Genomic DNA, 19,214 nt, shown 5'->3' with positions numbered 1-19,214 from the left:
TGGTTAAGTTCGTGTGCTCCCCTCCGGCGGCCCAGGATCTTGCTGGTTCGGATCCTTGGCGCGGACATGGCACCACTCATGAAGCCACAGTGAGGCAGCGTCCTACATAGCACAACCAGAAGGACCAACAACTAGAATATATAACTATGTACTGAAGGGCATTGAGAAGAAGAAGAAGAAGAAAAAAAAAGAAGACTGGCAACAGATGTTAGCTCAGGTGCCAATCTTTAAAAATAAATAAGTAAATAAATAAATGAATGCATAATAGAAGGAGCCATAATGCCTACCAAATCCAAGGTTTTGACTATTTAAACATTTAAGCATAGTACTTAATAACTTTCAGAATCCAATGCCAGCTCAGCTCTTTAGCCCTATGTACTACCACTCTTCCTCCTCGACCTCAATGCACATCCTGGTCACCATTGCTTAACGTGCTGTTATGGCTAGAATGCACTGCCACCAAGCAAATTCCTATTCATCCTTGAAAGCCAGCATCAGACATCACCTGGTTGCTCCAAGAGATGGTGTAAACGGGCTTTAGACTCTCTCCATAATCTTCATTGGTCCTCCCCAAGCAACCCAAATCAAAATAAAAATATTACTTTTTTGGTACGGATGATTAGAGTTTTTGCAGTCTCATGTAAACTATATATTAAAAGCACCTTTTAAAAATATTTCTATTTTATTCATCTGTAATACACAATCTAAGTAAAAACAAAGTACTTTCTATACAAGTGCATCTTCAAGACAAGTCCCCTGGCCTACACTTCAAACTAGATTGCAGCCACTAAGCCCCTTCTTTGTAGAAATTATGAAGCAGTCACTGAATATTATTTGCCTTAGGAAGCGTTCTCTAATCTTCTCTTCCTGACAAGCTGTTGTAGCTTCTCCCTCTGGGCTCCCACAACTCTGGCCATATACAGCTGTTATCTTACCAAACAACGGTGTACTATGCTATTTCTCTTTTAGTTTCTTCCACTAGGGTAGCTCATCTAGGGTAAGGACACTACATCAGTTTCCTCATGTGTAAAAGAAAGGTGATAAGAAGACATATCTTACAGAACTGTTGTGAGAATTAAATATTAATGCATATTTAAAGCACTTAGCACAGTGTCTAACATATAATACATGCTAAATAAATGTTAGCAATTGTTTTTCAATATATGTTTGCTGAATGATGAAGAACTAGCCCAAAGGGTCCCACAGCAAACAGACTGCGAGATGTGTCGTTCGCAAAAGAGCATGATAAGAAAACACACATGTCCTGAAATTACCTAAGAGGTTACTATTTAAGCAAAATGCCTTCACTATTATCTATTTGCAGATGTGACATGAAATTGAATAGCTTTTTAGTATCTAGTAGTTTAAGAAGAAAGTTTTCAAGATCTTGAAACTGGGAAAGAAACGAAGTTTCGATGATAAACTTGTGAACTTCTGAGGTAGTTTATTAAAAATAACACAGTTTCACATTTGGAGAAAGAAAACACAATGTCTCGGGAATCTGTGCTGTTTCTGACTCTATCACACATTCTTTATACTACAAATTACCCATAAATATATTTGTTCTCAGGTTTTACGATAAAAATCAAATGCAGTGTGGTGTGAGGTAGAAATAACATCAAACTGAAATTAAGGAATATTGGATTCCAGCCCACAAATGAGCTGGAGGACCTGGGCAATCTTTTAATTCCTCTGGGCTGCAGTCTTCCTTCAGAATTTGAAGGGATTAAACTAATCTCTAAATTCCCAGCCAGCTCTAAAATACAAAGTTTTATAATGCTGTATTTTAACCTCTTTCTTGTATGTTTTTTTCCCCTCACTAGAAACTGACCTCTCTTTTGGGGGGAGAGGGGGCAGGAATCAAACCTTAGTTATCTTTGCATCTGAGTATCTAGAACCAATGCCTGTTTCTTGACTGTTTGAATGAATGAGTGCCCCATGCAGAGCTTCTAGTTAAAAAGGCATAGCAAATTTATGGTGTAATAGGTTAGTAGCTAACGTTAACATAATTATTTTATAAGAATAACATGATTGTTGATATTCAATATACAGATTTTTTCTATTGTTGCTCTTTTGTTGAAAACTCTGTTAATTTAGAAAAGGAATTCTAAACCAAAAGGTTTCCTTACTTCTGACATACTTTAGAGAAATTATGAGTTAGTTACAAAGCTTTGGGAGAGGCTAATTCTACTAAATCTCATCATCCTAAGGGCAACACCCACCCATATCAAGTAGGTACCCAAGTGTTCACTCCCCAATGGCATTTTGTAGAAAAGACTTTTATCTTTGCCTTGCCACCAAAATTAAAGACTGAAAGACAATGTGATCAAGGAACTAAGGAACTAGAGCTCACAGATACATGGAGAAAGCAAACAGACACGTGTGCACCCACATGCAATGTAACTCAGAAACTCAGTTGCCTCATGTACCCATTTTCAAGTTAGTACAGGCTTATTGCAGGTTCAGTTACAAAATATCTCTAATATGGAAGAGAGAATGGAGAGTTAACAAAATTCAACTAACTAAAATTAACTAACTATAAAGGGAATCTACATAGATAAAACAGATGGACACTTTTCCCACTTTTTTTGAACAAGGGCAGATGTCTCTCTCTGAATATACCCCAGAAAGAGAATTACAGGGGATTCCATTTTTCTGTTTTAGTAACAATGTGACTGAAAATTGAGATGCATTCACTCCACAATTTCCTGTCCCTGAATTGTTGGGAAAATGACTAATATTCAGCTATCAGCCTCAACCACACGAACCTGAGTTTGAACGTTACTCACGTATTAACTCTACATAAACTGACACAAGCACGGTAAGTTTTTTATTGTTAAATTACTATGTTACCATACGCAGAGCAAAAAAATAAAGGGACTGATCTACTTCTGCATTCACATTTTAAATTCTTGAATGATAAACAAGTGAACAAATGATCAATTAGGAAAGGAAAACTCAAGGAAGGATTTCCTTGCAAGTCTTCTAATTTCTCTAATAATTAAGAAAACATGCTCAAAAATTTTAGAAAAACACTTTTTCTACATGTGATTATTATTAATAAACAAACTATATTTACCTCAATAAACTGGAAAGACTCCCTCAATATTAAGGACAGTCTATCTCTGGCTAATGCAAGTATCATTTGGATATAATATAAGCATCAAAAAATAAAGGGGTGGCATAGTTCAAAATTTTCCAAAATGTTAATACTCTTAGTGCTGAGTTTCCAGTTCCAGAATTGTCCACTCCCCTTGGGGTGAACAGTCTTCAGAGGAAAAACTAGCCATGGTGATGCTTGCTGCAGAATCATCAAGTGGAGACGTCAGTTCACTCCATCTGTTCAAAGTGTCAACATGTGCTTTACCCTGAGGTTTTGAGCTGTCTCGTGCTAAGAGTAGTGTCTGATTGATTAGATACTGTGCTAAATTTAAGTCTTCAGGAACAGAATTTGTAATATTTAAGTTTGAATCCTGTTCGGAGAGCAGTTGCTTTAATAGTGTCCAATCTTGTTTTGCAAAGTGTTGATCATCTTCAAAATCCCTGTCTGTAACGTGTGTTTCTGAATCCATTTTCTGCTCAAATGCTTCTATTACATCCATCTCATATATTGGAGAGAGGGTTTTTGAAGGCCGATGGTCATACATGTAGGTTTGTGCCAGTGTGTCACAATCATCTATGTCTCCTGAAATAATTCATAATACTACACAATGTAAAAATTGCACATGTTGGTACCCCTCAGAGTTTTGTAGAACAATATTAACACAATATAATAATTATAGTCCCAAAAAAACATAGAATGAGAAAAATAACATTTATAGAAAATTAACAAGATTTTTGAGGCATTTTTTTCCATGTTAAAAAAAAACAACTCAAGGATAACGTTTAGCAGCAAAATCAACATCAGCAACTAACAGTAATTCTCCATACCTTAATTTGAAAACTCATGATACAGAAAACAACAGAAATCATTTAAACATAAACAGAATGTGCACATATATCTAATTCACTACAATAGAAACTTAAAGAGAAAAAAAGACATGGTTATTTGATGATGACTTTTAAGGTAAGTCAGTTCCAAAAGGGGAATAAATACATTTTATCTAGAGTCTTATTTGTATATTGCACATGCAGAGGAAGATGCAAGCAAGACAGACAAAAAAGTACAACTTTAAAGAGTTCCCTGTTCTCATGATTTTGCTGAACAGGGATTACTGATCAGTATTTTTCTTAGTTTTGATATACAATAGCTACTCAGTCAGCCACTATTGCATATTTTCAATGTGGGTCATTCGATCAAATTACTATAATAAGGGAGACAAACACACAAAACAATTAGACAGGAAATCATCTATACATATGAAATAAGCCTGGGCTTTTTTCATATATTATCATTGCTTCTAAATATAATCTCTTTTAGGAAATTTATCTTTTTACTTGAAAATTTTAGAATAGAATTATAGTGACCCTGAAAGTCTTAATCTCTGTAAAATGTATACAAATTATAATAATTAATCTAGTTAAAATAGCTTAGTGCTTTTAGTTACATATTACTATAGTTATTGCACAGCGCTCTTAGATATATATACTAGCATAGTCCATAAATCATATCCAATATATAATAAAATTTCTAATAGTCAAGAATTCTTATGTTAAATTAGACAAAAATAACTAAATAATAGCAAACTAAGTTTTTCTCTTCACTCTTTCATGTAAAATCTCTTAGTAGTTTATAACAAATAGGTCTAATAGTAAGACCTATAATAAGTAGGTCTAATAAATAACCAAAATTTTTACTAGATATTAATTCTGCAACTAGGATTTTAAGTGAACTATAAAGAGTAAGTAACTAGCTAATTTTTACATTATCAAGAATTTAAGTTTTCCTTTAAAATTTGAATCTGTTGCTTAAGTAATTATTCTGTCTAATTAAAATATAACTTTCAGGGCTACGTGCCACTTTAAAATTCTATAAATTTATTTTATTATGGATTTAGCATTTCTATTTCTGTACATTACCTGCAGATAAAGCAATATTAGCTTTTTCGGTAGCTGTAGAATGGCTCTCTTTCACTTGACCTTCCTGAGGCAGAAGCTGACTCCGGCAGAAGTCCAGAGATTTTGTAGAGCTGTTCTTTGGTATGTCAGAATTGGGTTCTCTTTGATGAAGCTCCAAATGACATGGTCTTTCTTGAGATTTTACATCTCTATCTGAGAGTTTGCTGCATTGCTGAAAGTCATTATCCACATTGCTTCCACGATTTACTCTTTTATCTTGTGGAAGAAGCTGTCTGCCTTCTTTGGACAGGGCACCTATTGTGTATTTTTTTCCTGCGGCTGAAGTGCTCTGTTTATCTTTTCTTGAAGAGTCAGTGCTACTAACACCGAAGAGAGAGCTTTCATTTTTACATACGCTATTGCCTTTATCTTGTTTACATTCTAAAGTACTACCTTTCCTTCCTTGTGAGTATCTGGAATAGCAAGTCCTTCCATGATGCTCCTGAGAAACGCCATCAAAAACATCAGAAGGTGAAAGAGAATCTGTCGAAGGCTGAAAGGGAGTATGGACTTCCCCTTCATCAGACCCTAGTTCTTCACATTCATCTACTGAAAGTAAAACTGACCTCTTAAAATTTTTGGTTGCAGAAAACTCGCGACTTTCATTTTCTGTTGCGTCTTCGAAAGCTAAATTAATTATTCCTTGAAACTGCTGAGGAGCTGAGTTAGATGTAGAGAAATTTTCTGCAACATTTTCAGCTTCAGATCTTTCATCCTCTGTTTCATCTGCCGAGGAAGAAACTTGGTCTACCTCCTGAGCGAACTGGACACTGCCTCGTAGAATGTTTTCTTTTTCCCTAGGGTGGACTACTGTAGATCGAGACCAAATTTCTGGCCTTTTCCTAGGAATCTCATCATCACTTGTCGAATTAACTTGGAAAAGATCATTACTACTTTGCCTTTTCATTTTCACTTCAATTCTTAAGTTACTATCATATATTTTTAATTCTTCAGGAGTACTGGTATCACTGCTACTTCTTCCAAGAAAATCATGGCACAGCATAGTGCCACATTTAGAAATCCCTCTGTCGTTTGACCCATCATCATCCTGAGACCCTCCTGCGTCATAGTCTTCAGATCGGGGCTTTATATCATCAGAGGATGTGGTAGCACTGCCAGTGTCAGATTCAGGACTCTCTCTCTGATGCAGAACACTGGTACTCAAACTCCACTGACTCATGAATGGAGCCTCTGGAGTTTCATGGCTCTCTGGAGTTTCTGTTGTTTCCATATCTTTAGGAGAATTTTTTCCTGATATTTGTTCCAAAAAACACTTGGAAGAAATATCAGAGTCTGCTGTAGCATGTTTGTCTTCATTCATAGCAGAGTCATCAGATAACTGACTAGGAATTGTCTGTTCCTCTACATGAATTTTAGATTTTCTGTCATCTCGAACAGAATTTAAAGTACCATTTGTCCTTTCAGGAGCACAAGGTACAACATCTTTCACATAGTTAATGCTTAATTTTTTGTTTGTATCTTTTCTCCCTACTTGCTGCTCCCTATCTGATACTGCATGGACTTGCGCTGCATTTGTTGAATCTAAATCATAACCTGCATTAGAGTTCAAGGAGTTTTCATTGGGATTTGAAATCAACGATTTTAGGGCAGCAGTGCTATAAAATTTCAGATCTACATCATCACTACCATCAGAATGACAATGTATTTTTGCTGTGCTGCAATGATCTGTTTGTTTGTGATTGGAAAATTTTGTTTCACTTTTACCTGAACAAATCTGTTTTGATTCCAGTTCATGTTTTATTGATTTATCAAGACTTGAAATATTTTGGCATTCTAACACCAATTTCTCTTTTTCTTGATTGTTTAATGGCTTTTGTGGGTCAGGTTTGCATGATGATTGGACTGCTTCTGTACCACTGATTTCAGATGTGAGATTAATTAGAGGTTTGTGAGGTTTCTGTTCAGAAACACTGCCTTTCTTATTGTCACATACATCATGAAGCATATTTTTTTGGACAACAGATGTTTCACTTTTTAACGGTCTTTGAGAAGAAGGCTGAGTCTTCAATATAACCTGTCCAGAAAGCATTTTCTGTTTTGAATCTTTAATATTCAAAGTTTCACCTTTCTTAGATTGATTTAGGTTTTTAGGCATTGCTACTGTTTTTGCATTAACCTTAGGCAAAGTTGTGTGTCCTTGCTTGACATTTTTTCTCTTAGATGTTTGTTTATCTGTAGTTGTATTGTAGTCTAATTTTGTCACACTTTCTTCAGACTGCCTTGAAGAGACTGAAGATTTTACTGACTTTGGTGACTCTCCTTGAGATCCTAAGAAAAGAAAATTCAAAAATATAATATACCTTCCAATTTGTGAATGAAATTCAATATTTGTTTTTAAATTACTTTATAAGAAATAAAATAAATAAAATAATGAAATGGTAATATGTCTACAATCAAATGGACAATTACAGATTAGGAGTTAGTGGGCATATAAAATAAAAAAAGAAAGTATTTTTCTATTACAAATATAGAGGGACTATTCCAGCGTCTTAGTAAAATTATTAAACTAGGATCTTTCTTCCCCAAGTAAAGAGCCTTGATCCTTATGCCAGAATTGGATTTGCATAAATTTATAGGGGTGGAAAAATCTGATTTTCTCATATCAAAAGAGCAGGAAGGGTCTTCCCTTTGAAGTTTTGGGAGAAAAAAAGACTGTTCCACACAGCTGAAAAGCAGAATCAAGCTAACCATAATTGAAATTGTTGCAATTTTTCCCCTCAAACATGAACAAAACTAATTTATTTCTCATAATCAGATCATTATTATTGTAGCTCATTAGGGTTAATAACTTAGATATGCAGGGGAAACTAAAACTGGTCACTGGAAGGAAAGAGGGTTAATTTGGGGAATCCATTTGTTTACACTGGCTAACGTCCTAGAGATGACATTTTGAGCATTCAAATTTGTCAGACAGAATGACCAAATCTTTTAAATTGTCAAATCTTTAGCTATTACTAGAACATGAATAATTTTTCTCTGGCTTATTTTTAAATTAACTTTCAGTATTAATTCATTACCTAACTCAAAATTATTTTTAGGATTTTACAAACTGCTCTTACCTATGTGAATGCTTACTGTGTAAAGCAAATTAATTTATAAAATCAGTTATGTTAGCAAATTATGCAATTTGATCAGTACTCTTTTCTTTCTTAGAACATGGAAAACAACAGGCACAGCGCAGATTCCAGAGGAAAAATCTTCCTCCTGACGTATTACAGCTCCCTAGACTGTACCATTACGTTTTAAAGAGCTCTTTAGCGCTGGTTTTGCAGATGGAATTCCTATAGTTATCAATGAAACTTTGAAGAAACATGGGCATAACATGTAAAAGGACCGGAAATGCAGATAAACTAGTGACTCCCTTAAGTATTTCTCTCACAAAAGACAACAAACCAAACCCATACCTAAAAATACCAAAAAGCTTGTCTGAAATGTAAAAGTATAAAATCTCATCTCTAAAGCATGAAACAAACATAAAATGACTGAAACCATATTATATTTTGCTTATTTGCCACTGAAGTTCCAAAGCAGAGTTCTGCCTACTCAATTTAAACAAGGAAATAAGACCCAGGACTATTTCAGCTTTACCTTGAGTTCTAGCAAGATTAGATGGGGCCTTCTTGGTCCTCTGCTGAGCTGCAGCACATCCATTGTCATTTCCTCTTTTCTTTAAAATTGCCTGAGGTACTGGGTCACTATGTCCTTTGCTAGTGACCTTCTTTGGCACACTAAGAAAAATGATCACATTCAGTATTACATTGAGATTCCAAAACACGAGCTTTTAGAAGACCCATACATGAAATATATTTTTTCTCAAAGAAATAAAAAATATATCCCTTCCGAAAACAGAAAAACCATATATTCGTAAGGCTTTAAGTTTATAAAACTGTAGATCAAGGATGATAAAGCAATGCATAATCAAGTGCCACAAGGGGAAAGTATTCTTCTATCATTTTGTATCAATCATTTTGCATAAATATACTAACTTCTTTTAAGTAAGAAGTTTTAAGATGTCATCGTGTAAATGCATTAAATTTTCTAACAAAGAAGAAAAACATTTAACTGGAAGTTATATAATTAGTTAACTTTCAGAGAAAGTTAATGTATAGGTAAAATAATGAACGAGGACTTACCTGTTATTTATAGTAGTTTCTTGTTTGTTAATGCTTTTTTTAATGGAAGTTCCATTGGCAACTTTTGAAACAGATTGAGATTTCACTGCTGTAAGTTAAGAAAAAGTGAGTCATAAAACACTAAATATGTAACTATTATGTATAAATTCACTGGTCAGACACCCTAAGCAAAATTAAATGTTAACATGAGAAGAACTGCATTTTCTGTTGGCATGAATACATGTAAATAAATACTTTGCGGCATTTGAAACTAAATAAAAGTCCAAACACAGGTCATTTAACTGTCAGCAGCTATTAAAAATTAGAGTGCTAAAACCCACCTACAGTGGAAGTTTTGATACTTTCTACACTGTTTTTCACTGTCTGTCCTGGAGATTCACAAAAAGACAGTTTATGACCAGACGACCTTTCTTCTCCTATTGATCCATTTTCTTTTGGTTCACCTGGACATTCAGTGGAAACCAATAATTCCATACTTGAATTTGTCGATCTGCTAGAGGGTCCTGCGACACCATGGCATGGAGAATCTTTCCTTGTCCCTTTCTTCAAAGGCTTTGCTTTGGCTTGAACATTTAAGTTTCCAGTGAGTACCTTGGGTCTGGCACCTGTAATTTGCCCGGCCTCATTTCTCACTGCTTTTCCATTCAATGAACTTTTCTGTCCGTTTGCTGCTGCTGTTGCTGATCTTTCCACAACTTGTCTGGGTGACAGGTTTGCTGACTTTGCATTATCACTGCTTTCTGTTTTGGGCTTTATCATAGCTTTGGGCTTTCCAGAAACATTTTTTCCCCCAGTTTTCAGCTCTTTTGTAATCTTAGATGCTATTTTTGTACCATCCTTTTCCTTTAAATCGTCATGCTTCAAAGTTTTATTTATAGTATTTCTATTAGTACTTGATGAATGTCCAGATGCTCCTAATCCATCGGATTTCATCTTTTGATTAGTAGAGGGGGAACTCCAACACTCTTTCTTGTTATTTCCTCTCCAAGATCTGTTCTTTATAACACTGGAGTCAGAAACTTGTCTCCTTTGCTACAAAGAAGAAAAAATACTTTGTAACTTGACCGAAGTCTTTGACATATAATACTTTATGTTTTAATAAGCCAGTTTTTCAAAGAGGTGAAAACAGCGAACTTCATATTACCATTTAGGGCTACTCAAAACTTGAATTATCTTTGACCATTTTGAGCAATACTTTGTGTTTTCAATCACATTACTTTAATAAAATCTGAAATACAGCATAAAAAATTAAAAGGCAATACTATTTTAAAAGGCATACTATTTAACTTTATGAAGTTATGGTAGAGATTAATATCTAAAGGTGTCAGGATGCCTGGGGTATATGATAACATATAAGTATCCAAATTTTTTGAGGGCACATTCCCAGGTTCTGTGCTAAACCCTTTTCCTCACAAGACAAGAAACTGAGGATTAAAGCAGGTGTGTAATTTACTCAAGGTCATATGCTGATAAGGGATGGACTAGCACTTGACCTCATGACTTACTGCTCTAAGCTGGTAGTCATCTATATGGTATAATTTGAGGGACATTATAAAGATTTTCACCAAAAATTCTCTCTTCAACTCTGTCCCAAATATTACAAATTTTACCACTAAAGATTTAATCCTCTATGGTAAGAACTGCTTATTTCTTGGAGTCCTCATTAAGAAAATAAAAAACGTTTCTGAGAAACATAACACGTTACATCTGAAAAGTTTGGTTTTTGGAAGAAAAAAGATAGTAACACAGTATTGGCTGTCTGGAGGAAGTGGAGGAAAAGGTCCTAAAAATAGATGAAATGGGTAAAAAGGGGAAAATAAAAGGGCACCAACAACAAATGCACCTACATCATCATTTTGCTTAGAATCAACCTTGATATGGAAGGAAACAACAAAATTTTAAAAATTGGTAGGAATTTTAGAATAAAATTTTAAAATTATATTGCCATTATTTATGTAAATATTTTCCCCCCACTTTGGAAAGGTGTATGAGATTGTAAAGGTATGAGCAGAGCTTGTGTTGTCTTCATCTTTATATCCCTTAGCACTGTGCCCATCACATCCTGGGTATTCAAAAAAATGTAACGAATGTTGTTAAACCTGAGCATATATTGATATACAGTTCAAGGTCTAATTATTTCTAAATCTAGAAAGATTCTAATTATATTAAAATGTGTCTAAGACAAAATGACATATGTGTGTGTGTGTATATGAATACACAGACATTATATAATACATACATAATAAGTAATAAATAACCTGGCTAAAGTTAGGAAAAAGCAAGGTACGGCAATAAAGGAATCATGAATTCTTGTTCTAGCTTTGCCTCTAACTGACTTAGGATATTTGAGAAATCATTAACATCTCTGGGCCTCAGATTATGCATGTTCAGAGAGTGGAGACTGGTTCTATGCAGTTCAGTATTCCGGGATTCTATGTAATATTTATAAAATTCAAATAGGCTTGGTCTTCATTTTTTTGTGTCTTGATCAAACCTTAGCTCAAAAAATAATATTTCTCTATTTTTAATACATAAAACCAGGCAGATTTCTGATTTTAGACCTCTTTCCACCCTTAAAACTGACCCTACCTAATTTACTGTATCCTTGATTCTATCTACTATAAAGCATCACGCTATGGGTGAGATCTATGGAGTATATGGGGTAACTACATTCCTTTAGAAATTTCACGTTACCATAGCATAGCATGATGAGAATTCAATGCACAAGTACCCATTTCAAGGCAGTCTCTGACCTACATCTGCAGAGTTCACAGATATTTCTTATACACAAATAGCCAACTGGGAATAGTCACCACATGTTAGTGACAAAAATGAAGAAAAAGAGGGCAATCCTCTAAAGGCTTCTTCTTAGATATGCTTCTCATTTCTAGTATTATTCCTTTCTTTTGTTTTTCCTTTTTGGTTTAACTTTTTATTATAGAAAAATTTAAACATAATCAAAAGAAGACAGAACAGCACAATGAATTCCATGTATCTATTACCCAGTCTTAACAAGTATCAACTCTTGGCCAATTCTGTTTCATATGTAACTACCCCCATTTTATTTTGAAGCAAATTCCAGACATCATAGAATTTTATCCTTAAGTATTTCAGTAACAGCACCCTTCTTAAACCTTTTTCTCTATCTTATCTCATTAACTTTCTCCCACCTCCAGAAGATCTCATTTCCTTCTGGAAAACACATTTATTCATTCCACACTTATAGAACACCTACTACACACTGGATAACTGCACATAAATTATTTCACTTAATTTTCACAATAATCCTGCTAGGTTTTATTACTCCATTTTACAGATAAGCAAACTAAGACTCACAAATGACACAGATAATAAATGTGAAGTCAGTATTTGAACTCTTGTGATTCTGTGTCCAGCACCCATTTCAGTATACCACTGCCTTTCTGAGGGAAACATACTGCCCCATTTCCTTCCCATTGTGCGTAACAGTATAAACTCTTAGACCACCTGAAAGTCAGGGAGATAAGGAACAGCAATGAGACTGTGCTCTATTCTGCTGATGGCAAGAAAGGAGGAAAAGCCTGGTTGGTAACAGTTAGTAGAAAAGGAGGAAGGAAGGCAGGTAGGCTAACTCCTGGGGGCCCTAAAAAAAACCCACAGGAGGTAACACGGAACAAGTACACAGAAAAACATGTTCTAAGGTACTATTTCCTAGAGTCTGTTCTGTGGAACTGTATAATGTGTTTAAAAGGGGTCGAAGGGGAGTCTAGTGATGTTCCATGCTTACAAAATGTGGGGAAATTCTGGGTAGAACAGAATTCAAAACTGTTCTTTACTATAGTGTTTCTCAGAGCTCTGAAGGTGCTAAAGTGCATCACCAGTCTCTAAGAGGGACTATGGTGTGTAGCAATTCTCAAACTTAGTTGACGCTAGATATCCCTAGGTGGAACATATGATGGAGCTGGCAAACTGTGGAACACACTTTGGGAAACAGTCCTAGGAAGCTTTTGGAGTTGTCTAAGTTTCTATCTACTGGCCGATGAGGAAGAAACGACTTCCTGTTCCACTCTGCAAGGGAAATATGTTCTTTGCATTCCAAACTGGAACTCTCAATGTATGTCTCCATATCATTGTAATACGTATTAGGTTAGTAGGATTTCACACTTCCAGCTTGGAACTCTAACCATCGTTAATAACATTTTGGGGAAAGAAAATGTATTTCACGTTATAACAAATACACCAATTAACTTCTGTGTGTGTGTGTGTGTGGTAAAAAAACAAATAACATAAAATTTACCATCTGAACCATTTTTAAGTGGGCAGTAATGTTAATTATATGCACCATGTTGTGCAACAAATCTCTAGAATTTTTCCATCTTGCAAAACTAAAACTCTATACCCATTGAACAATTTTCCTTTTCCTTGTCCCTCCAGCCCCTGGAAACCACCATTTACTTTCTGTTTCTAAGAGTTTGACTATTTTAGATATTGCACATAAGCACACCAAGTAACTTTTAAAGTAAAACACAACTATGTTCTTGGCACTAATTGCCTTTTTCACACCAAAAATATATTATGTGAATTAAAATTTTAATACAGAGAAAACTGGGACAACTAAAATCTTCTTTTGTTAGAAGTAGGTTAATTAGAAAAATAGACATTGAATTAGGTCTAGAATTCTAGACACTTTCTGATGCACTGGAATAACTCCAATACGGTAGTAGCCAAAAAGGTTTTCAAGGAAATAAAAAAAGGTAGACAATATTTCACTTCCTACGACAGCTAGATATCAAAAATTCACATCATTTAAAAATCTATGAAATGTTCACTTGATTTAAAAAAGACTCAAAATTACTTCCATTAAGAAATAGCTTTAATTAACGAAAGAATAAATTTTTAAAAATTACTCTGAAATATAAAATAATAAAATTTAAATTATTTGGCATCTTTTCATTTAGACGTATAAAATTTTAAAAGTTTACCTGAGAGCTACTGAATATAGGCTTTTTGCCAAGTCTTCGATCATCACCTTTGTCAAATGCAGCTGTAAAAGGAAACAGCAATTTGTTTTTATCAGAAGCATTATTATTATTATTATTCTAGAAGTAGAGGAAAATAGTAAACTAGTAGAAAAAGATATATTTCAATGGAAATAACTTTTAAAAAGCTGAAAGCAACCTAGTACACATAAACAAGTCCCTATTATATATTAGAATTTTTGTTAAAGAACTTCATTTCAATATCATTTTGTGGTCCCTATGGATTTTATGTAATTAAAATGAATAAATGAGAAATGTACAATCTCACAGAGAAGATTCATACATTTACAAAAAACCAGAACTGTCTCAAGCTGTGAAATTTTAGAGAAACTGGTTTCATTTAGTTTTCCAGATTCCAAAAAGTTTCAGATTGTGGCAAAAGTAATATTTTATAAACAATTAAATATGAGAAAATGTTTATCTTAGAAAATATGAAAATACTCTGTTGAAATTAACTACAAATATTTTCTGGTTTTGCAGGCATATCATGGAGAAGGAGGAAAGAGAAGAGAAAAAAATAAGGTTCTGTTGAAAATAAAACAATAAATAATCCTCAAACCCATATTATTGTTTTTAGAATTACATAAAAATTCATTTTATAGATTAGATTTATATGAGAATTATTGGGGAATTCACGTTTATGTTCTTCAAATAAGAATTTGAATGACGTCAGGAAAATATATAGGAATAATGATCCAAGAGTTATAAATATAGTTTAGCTAATGTATTTCTTCCTTTTGAAGGTTATGGGACTTAAAAATATATTTTGAAGAAATATACATAATCTCCAAAAATGATTTGATTTTTATTAAAACAGCTGATGAAAAAGACATTCAATTATCTGTAAGTCTACTATGGATCTTCTACTACCTCCATTCCATAGGATCTGTGCTGTAAGACAAAGCAGGACCCTAGAAATGGCATTATGAGGACTGACTTGTGGTTAGCATATGACTTTGCACAACAATATACGGGAAGAAATTAATAAAAGATTTCTCTCAAAGGTCAGTAACTCAAACTAGAACATAAATGTTACAACAAAGACAACCTAGAATCACTCCTTTATCTGGGGTTTCCCAATGCAGTAATTATGCATAAGTCAGTACTCATTATAATTCAACATCTTTAAGATTTAAAAAAATTATTTTTACACTGACATAATGAATTGAAAAGTTCTTTTTGACAATTAGTTGGATTACTAATAATATTTTGTTTTAGGTACGTGTATGTATTGTATATATATGTGTGTGCCTGTATTTACATGTATTTTTAACTAGTACTTTGAAGGATTAAGATAAAGAACATTGTTTGAGGCCCAATTTAACCATAAAATCCTCTAAAATGGAAAAAAACAAAGTTTACTACCAATCAGAAGAGAGCTGAATGACACCTACTCATGGAATGCCCATCCTATTTCTTCACATTGTATAGATTTTACAGTAAAGATAAACCATCATCTAAAAATCAGTACAGAAATAGGTACAAGGAAAAAAATTTCAAATTTCTAAAGACCTTCTCATGATTTTTGTTTTTCACAATTTTGTTTTATTATTTTGTTGGAATTTCTTTGAAAAGTGTTCTTGAGATCACATCTTGCTACATTATCATGTTATGCTCTTAATACAAAACAGAGCAAATCATATTCTGACTAACCATCAAAGAATTGAACATACTGATGTACTATCAAGAATATATTATATCACATATGGCTTCTATGTTTTACAGTACAAAATTGTTTGCTTCATAAAATATAGTCTCTTAACTTAAAATGTTTTTAAAAGTATACTTGCTGAATCTGCCAATATTTTTTCTAAGGCACCTGCTTCAACCCCAAAATAGTCATGAAGCCATTTTTAGTTTCACACCCTCAAAATTTTATTTTAATATTTTTGAAACAAAAACATATTCTGAGCAATATAGATCTTGTGTTTAATACTAATGTTTCAAATGGTCCCTATGTAATGTCAGAGACCACTGTGCAGCTCCTGAGGGACGCTCTGCAATAGCACATGCCGTATCACTGAACCAATCAATTACGAAATAAAGCCATCTAATCTAGACAAATCCACAAGAAACGGTATCTTATGCAAAACATGGAAAAGCTTTATGGAAAAATATATTTTAAAAGAGAGAGAAAGTATGTTTGGTAATCTGTTCTACGTGAATTACATTTTCCTATACTTCTCTCTTTACAAGAATGCTTTAAGCAAATTTGGATGGAACATTGTTGCTAATATAAAGTAGGATGAAACAGTGATATATATATACAAAGGAAATGAGTTTTGTTTTCTAAGAAAAGCAAAAAAGCATGATTATTAAAACTGCCTAAACACACTATCACCAGTTTCAATAAGCAAGATATTACTGAACAGAAGCAAACAAACGTAAATTGTATCACTTATTAGAATGCTCTCAAAATATCTCTTGTCAGAAAGATTATAAGAATAAAAAATCCCAGGCTAACATACCTGCTTGGATTTTCTGTTGATCATCTGTGCTCATCAGCTTCCAGCTTTCTGTGTGACGAACAGCATAGAAAGACTGAACCAGGAAGATCCACAGCTTATCACGCAGAGCCTGGATCTTGCACGTAAAACCCTGTGTTCAAGCAACAAATCAGCAGCTGGTGAGAGCCACATTGTCATAGCAACCAGTCATTATTCCTTTCCGAATCTACTTACTCCTAAGCTAGATCAATGATGTCATCACTTAGATTTTTAAGATCGACGGGTACATGTTATTTATGAAGGCTGCTCTTCAACAACAGAATTTTATAGTGAACATGAAACTAAACCTTATCCTTTCAACCAAACATTATTTTAAACGACCAATGGCCTTTCCATGAATACTTTCCACAGCCTTTTCAAATCAGCTATGACATTACAAGGTCAAATACTCTATGCAGTAGTAATAAATATGATAATTTTTATCATCCTTGAACAAATATAAAATAATTTGCAATTAGTTTATTAATTACCATTGATGAAAGGCATTTAAAAATACACAATATATTAATTTCACTTGTCCCAGTCAATTCAATTTTAAATATGATTTTTTTATGAAGACAAAAAGGAACTAAAAATTTATTATAAAACTAAAAGACACTGACGATTAAAAATTCTCAAAAACTCTTAAAATTCTATATAAGTTTTATATTTAGGAAATTCAATGTAGTGAAAGGGCAGAAATACTAAAGTTATGCTATACCAATTAATATTGCTAAGTATCAAACTGTGTTTAGAATCTGGCAGTCAAACTGTCAAATTCTAAACTTTATAATAAGTCCATTTAGAGGTAAATGAAATTTTTAAAATTTTGTATCATAAAAAATTCCAGATATACACAAAAGTAGAGACTAAAACCAACCCTCAGTTATCCATCACCTAGTTTCAATGAACCATGCAACATTTAAAATGTGCACATATTTTAAAATTTTTAAATAGTTCAATATTATATCATTTTAATGAAATTTATTACATTCAATACCATTTCCTTAGTACTGTCAGAGTTCAGTAACGTGTCCAGAGCCATAAGAAGAGAGCAACTATTCTCAGTGGTAATGTTTTCTTCAATTGCTTTTAAAATTTTGTCCAACAGATCAGCTGTGCTGCTCATTGCTTGTGACTACAAAACACAGAAATTGATATTTAATAGGAATACACGTAAAATGTGTAAGAAACGTGAAAGTCTGGCATAACAGAAGGCCATTCATCATAACTGAATGTACGAAGTCAATCAGCAATCTTATTTCCCTTAATAATATTATAATTACATAATTATAATTGTTATTCATCCCTTTTCCTTTGTTAAAAAATCTGCATATACATACATACACACACAACACTCTGTTCTTAAGAGCTAAAATACTATAAAAACAGAACCTGGAAATAAGTAACAGAAGTTCTTTATTCAATAACTAGATTTAAGAGAAAGTGGGTCCCCAGTTAACACAGAGAACTTTGCATAGACCATAACTGTATTACTGAACAAAACAATATCTTTATGTCTTTGGTTTCTAAAACATGGCTTATGTTGATTGAGGGCTAGAGTTGGCCAGAGTTACATTGTGCCTTGCCAGGTCCCTCAAATCTGTCCCCTCCTGCCGTCATTATCTTGTGAGCCAAAAATCCTGTCCATCACTGCACTAAATCCTATGCAAACATGCCATCTGCTATGGAATTTAAGTCACACTAATTTGATCAAAGGCAACCTGCATTTAAAACTCTTACTCTTAGATAATTACAATCAGAACACAAAGATGGGACTAAATATAGGATATAATTTTAGACACAATACCTGTAAGAGAAGAGCAAAATTTTCACTCTGAATGATCTTGGAGAAGTTTTCTATAATAAATGCAATACATTCTTCTTGCAGCTGAGACGCCATAGTCAGCGCTGCCTCTGTCCACTTTACTCTGGGTAAACTGATGATCAGCCTGTCACTTTCCATCAGAAGAAAAGCAGCATTCTTGTCATTCTTATAATTTAAAAAATATCGGGAAAAAAGTTAGATTACTACTCATAAAATAACTTTGTAAGCAAATAAAATGCTTTTGTTTTCTTGTGATGTTTCCTGCAAACAACAAAATTCCAGGTAGCTAATATCTTTGTCATTAGTGTTACATATAACACTTACTTAATCATTCATTCAGAATTATCCAAAGAGCAAACTTTGAGCTGGGAAGAAGTCATCTTTAAAAGATAGCTAAAACAAACCTGAGAGCAAAGTTATAACTACAAAGAAAAACTTGACTTTCCTGAGAAGTTCACTACTGAACTAATTTTTCTGCTTAAAGATATCATTCATAACTGCATGGCTACACTGACATAGCCTTAATTCTTTTCTGAATATAAAATACATGTTCTTTATTATAAATTTAGAAATGCTAAAAATTACTATGATCCCCAGTGATTTTCTTCCTCCTCTCCAATTAGGTAAGCCTCTTCTTTTTATATTTTATTCATTTAGTGATGATTCATTT

At 33.6% G+C, this 19,214-nt stretch overlaps 1 protein-coding gene across 6 annotated transcripts in view; it reads right to left on the bottom strand.

Annotated features, from left to right (window-relative positions):
• Positions 1–539: 539 nt before the first annotated feature.
• BTBD8 (BTB domain containing 8) overlaps positions 540–19,214 on the bottom strand; it is a 79,788-nt gene continuing 61,113 nt past the window's right edge. For 4 of the 6 annotated variants that reach the window (XM_070486822.1, XM_070486823.1, XM_070486825.1 and 1 more), the window contains 9 exons: positions 18,527–18,709; positions 17,708–17,854; positions 16,699–16,828; positions 14,174–14,235; positions 9,533–10,244; positions 9,213–9,300; positions 8,668–8,807; positions 5,020–7,347; positions 551–3,685 (listed from right to left, as the gene is read on the bottom strand). In XM_070486822.1, the coding sequence (XP_070342923.1) occupies positions 3,216–3,685; positions 5,020–7,347; positions 8,668–8,807; positions 9,213–9,300; positions 9,533–10,244; positions 14,174–14,235; positions 16,699–16,828; positions 17,708–17,854; positions 18,527–18,709 (4,260 nt within the window). In that variant the 3' untranslated portion in view covers positions 551–3,215. Of the gene's footprint in view, positions 3,686–5,019; positions 7,348–8,667; positions 8,808–9,212; positions 9,301–9,532; positions 10,245–14,173; positions 14,236–16,698; positions 16,829–17,707; positions 17,855–18,526; positions 18,710–19,214 lie in introns of all 6 variants that reach the window. The other 2 variants (XM_070486821.1, XM_044749236.2) reach the window with 2 other exon arrangements.

The sequence above is a fragment of the Equus asinus genome, chromosome 16, assembly GCF_041296235.1.
Source record: "Equus asinus isolate D_3611 breed Donkey chromosome 16, EquAss-T2T_v2, whole genome shotgun sequence".
Taxonomy (NCBI): Eukaryota; Metazoa; Chordata; class Mammalia; order Perissodactyla; family Equidae; genus Equus; species Equus asinus.
The sequence above is the reverse complement of the archived record's forward strand: the minus strand, read 5'-3'. Positions and strand labels throughout refer to the sequence as shown.